This window comes from Barbus barbus (genome assembly GCF_936440315.1).
Source record: "Barbus barbus genome assembly, chromosome: 28".
In the NCBI taxonomy this organism is placed as follows: domain Eukaryota; kingdom Metazoa; phylum Chordata; class Actinopteri; order Cypriniformes; family Cyprinidae; genus Barbus; species Barbus barbus.
Window position 1 is genome coordinate 20653961 of NC_136756.1, and position 4022 is coordinate 20657982.

General features: G+C 38.9%; 1 protein-coding gene across 1 annotated transcript; it reads right to left on the reverse strand.

Moving 5' to 3' along the window:
* Positions 1-376: 376 nt before the first annotated feature.
* Positions 377-2434, reverse strand: LOC306847757 (forkhead box protein D2-like). The gene has a single exon (XM_079381903.1). It carries the CDS (start codon positions 2212-2214, stop codon positions 1105-1107), a length of 1110 nt encoding a protein of 369 aa, XP_079238029.1. The 5' UTR covers positions 2215-2434; the 3' UTR covers positions 377-1104.
* Between the last annotated feature and the right edge of the window lie 1588 nt (positions 2435-4022).

The following is a 4022-nucleotide window of genomic DNA, read 5'->3' on the forward strand; positions in this document are numbered from 1 at the left end:
CTTTGGGCCTTCAACTTACTAAATACTGGTGTGAAATTGTCACATGCTATGATTTCTTCTTTAAAAACATTAACCTACAGCCTTAATAAATCATTTGTGGCAGCAAATATTAAACTAACTTTTGGCAATGTAATTATATTATTGTTCTTTGAATTTAAATAGTCTCATTAGGTCTAGCATTGTATAAACTGGTGAAAATGATTACACTAAACCAAAAACAATGTGGTTAAAATGATTGGTTTTCCTAACTGACAGTTGTTTTAAAATCAAATATTATATTTTGTGAATAAACGTTAGACAACTTTGTTAGGCTGCAGGCTGACAGGCCTGTTTGAAGACTAAAGCGAAAAGAAGTTAACGAAAACATCTTCAAAATTCACAAACATTTATTGTCTTGCCAATACAACAAAAAAATGACCTATGGACATTGTTTTGTCTCTTTACACATAACAACATTCTTTTCACAGATATTTTTTCAATGGAATAATGAAATATGTATTAAAGAGTCAGACAGAAAGAGGTAATGCGATTTACACCAAGAACCACAATAATCATCTATCAAAAGAAATCAAATAAGAATCAAATTCACCAGAACACTTCTGTTGAGAGAGATAGGAGAAGTGGGAAGTTAACCTATGTAATCTATTTACAGCCCCTATCTGGCAATGTGCTTTCAAAACAAGTAAATCCTGAGTTTTAAGTCTCGGTATTGACAGTGCTTTTCACAAACTCACAAACTATACAAAACAATAAAATAATTAAAACAATCTTCATTTAAGTCAACCAAAAGAGGAAATGCCATGTCAATGAGTACAAACTATTTGACTTTCTGGACAAACGGCAAAGGTCCACTGGCCGTCCAAAGGTGAAATCTTAGCTTAGCTTACTATTTACATGGTCTTAATTTCCTCTCTTCAGCCTGTTTCTCTCTTCAAAATCTTACATATTTACAGTTCATAAATATACTTAATTATCCTTTTATTTAAGAATTCAGAAACATTAAACGGGCGGCATTTTAATCTTGCAAAAGTGTAAATCCTACCTTAGCAAAGGACGAAACAACCATATTAAACTGGACTGCTGCACTTTCTATTTGCTGCCACTCTAGAAATGGCAATTGTTAAGGCTTGACGTTTTGCTCGAGAAAGTCTGTGTGCCGGGCTGAAGCATCGTTTCCTGCGTTAGATTCAAGTGGTTCGTGGCAGAAGCAAGTGTGGGAGTCAGCATGGCCAAGATCTGAGCCTGTCCACCCGGTTGTGTGGTGTACGGTGAAGCTGGTGAGCTAGCCGCACCAATTATATTGTCTATTGAGAAGGAAGGCCGACTTGGGCCATTAGTGTCCGTTTTGAGAGGCGCCAGACCAGGAAGGGTCGGGCTGAGCTGAGGATAGAAAGGCTTTCTCAGATCGGTACCTAAAAACGAAGGCAAGCTGTGTGGCGTGGAGAATATGGAGGAAGGCGTTGGGAGAGCACAAGGTGTGTTTTGGAAAGGGAACGCGCCTCCCGGGTGGTGTGGGTGATAGGGGTGATGCGCGTGGAAATTTTGCAGCTGTAGGCCGTAATTGTAACCGTACGGTCCGTAGCCGAAGCCAGGTAGAAATCCCCCTGTGTCCCTAAGGATCTCGTTGGTCTGGTGTCTTTTGAAGCGCTTCCTTCTGCGCAGAAAACTCCCATTGTCAAACATGTCGGCGGACTCTGGGTCGAGGGTCCAGTAATTGCCTTTGCCCGGGTTACCGGGTTCACGGGGTATTTTGACGAAGCAATCATTTAGTGACAAGTTGTGACGGATAGAGTTTTGCCACGCGGGGAATTTCTCCCGATAATATGGGAACCTGTTGCTGATGAACTCGCAGATCTCGCTGAGAGTCAAACGTTTCTTTGGGCTCTGCAGGATAGCCATGGTTATCAGGGCTATATAAGAATAAGGGGGTTTCACCAATGCATTTTTCCCTGGTTTATCCCCCGTTAACGTACCGGCTCTGTTGTCATCCCGTGGCCCGACCCGGTCAGCCGGACAGTCCAAGCTGCTTTGGCCCGGAGAGATTGCGCCGTCCCCCGCATTCTGGGATAGATTGTCATCGGAGTCATTGTCCAAGTGAAAACTATGATGGTGGTGAAGAAATTTACCCTCTTTTACAATATCCCCGCCAACGACATCGATGTCCACATCGTCGGACAGAGCAGAACTGTCCGACATGTCCGTCCCCAGAGTCATCCTTGAAGAGTCTTTTTGTCTTCCTCTCTCGCGTTCCGTGTCCAGTCTCGTGTAGCACCCAACACAAGCAGTGTGTCCCTCTCAGTCACTTGTGCGTTCTAGAACCACAAAACCCCAGTCCTCCCGAAGCCAATAATATATTTTCTTTACGTCCGGGAGCCGCATAGAAAATGTGCCTTAAGAAACGAAAAGCACTCGAAATGATCACACCGGACTTGCATAACACAAAAATCGTCCAGACCTCAGAGCGCTTTCAAGTCTAACTGGACACTCGGTTAGACCTCGATTTCCTTTTCATGGAGCGTAGTTGGTCCGTATGCGATATGAACTTTTGGATCTTATGAATAGCACTGTGTCTATGCATTCACTAACGAGTTTTCATTATTCGAGTATTTGTTATCGTGTACAGTCGCAGCGCTGCGCGTGAATGAGCCTCCAAGTATACCCCCGCGCGGCTTCCAAAAACTATTTATCCAGGCACCATAATCACGTGATCAGCATGTCAGTAACCAGGAACTACGGGAAGTTTAGAGCCGAGAAAAGCAGCAGAAGGGAGAAAACAGCAAGTACGTGTTATCAACTCGCAACATTCGCGACAAATGACAAAAATAATACTGATTTAAAAAAAAAAAAAAAATAAATCCGTATAGGCTATATGAGAGGTTAAATCCCGCACGATTTTACTTTAATAAAGCTGAGGATTTTTCAAAGATGTGACAGCAAATAAACTGGTAAAGCATAAATCAAATAATATCACAACCTACTACACATAATAAATGATGTATTATTTTTATGTTGCCTAAAATAATCAGCATTATAACAATAAGATATTAATAATGATACAAATAAATAATGATTATATTTTAGTAGCCTATAATAAGTCAATGATATAGCAAATAAACAAAATACTGAAAGAAAGAAAGAAAGAAAGAAAGAAAGAAAGAAAGAGAAAGAAAGAAAGAAAGAAAGAAGTTATTTTTTGCATCAAATCACCAGATTAATATTTTATTCCATTGGCTAGAAGCAAAATATTTAAAAATAAATAAATAAATAAATCCTACCAAATAAATAATATAAAAACAGTTTTCTTTAACAGGATTCAAAGAATCGAAATAACCTAAATATACGGACACATCAAATAATAGGTTACACGAGACTGAAAACAGATACATTTTAGGGTCACAAAGCAACAGTGATTAATTACAAAATTGCACAGCACGATTAGGAACAAATTATTTTAATATTATTCAGGCTTTGTCAAAGTTAATCCAGTTTAGCATAGAGGCCACAAATATTTCACGAAATTTGTAAATATCCTTGTATTCATTTGCATTGCAGAACAACATGAATCAATAGGATAAGTTATTCTAGAACTCGGCAGGTGCATGGCCTGTTTTAATAACATTTATTTATACATTATTTATATTTATATTATATTGCATATAAATATAACAATATGCTTACAAAAAACAGGGTGAAACGACATTTGCGTTTAGTACAAAATCTCATGCGTTCGAGTTAGGGTTGCTTTTTTTTAGTGCCGTTATTCACCTCTTTTTTTCTCAGTCAAGAATTCCAAACACATCCGTTTTTGGATACTATGAAATATTATCCTAACGTATATAAAAGCATAACAATCTCTGCAACCTGTTTGAATTCGTCATTGCTTATGGGTAGATGACAAGCTATGCGCCACAAAACGTGGGCATCGAATTCATTTTTCATTATGCTCGTTATTCATGTACAACCCCAAGACCCAGTCTGTGCCTCAGTTACATTCAAATATGTTCCACAGGATATGCCACATT

Bases quoted from the DNA above. Each gene is read 5' to 3' on its own strand.
- LOC306847757 (XM_079381903.1), bottom strand. From the start codon at position 2,214: ATGACTCTGGGGACGGACATGTCGGACAGTTCTGCTCTGTCCGACGAT.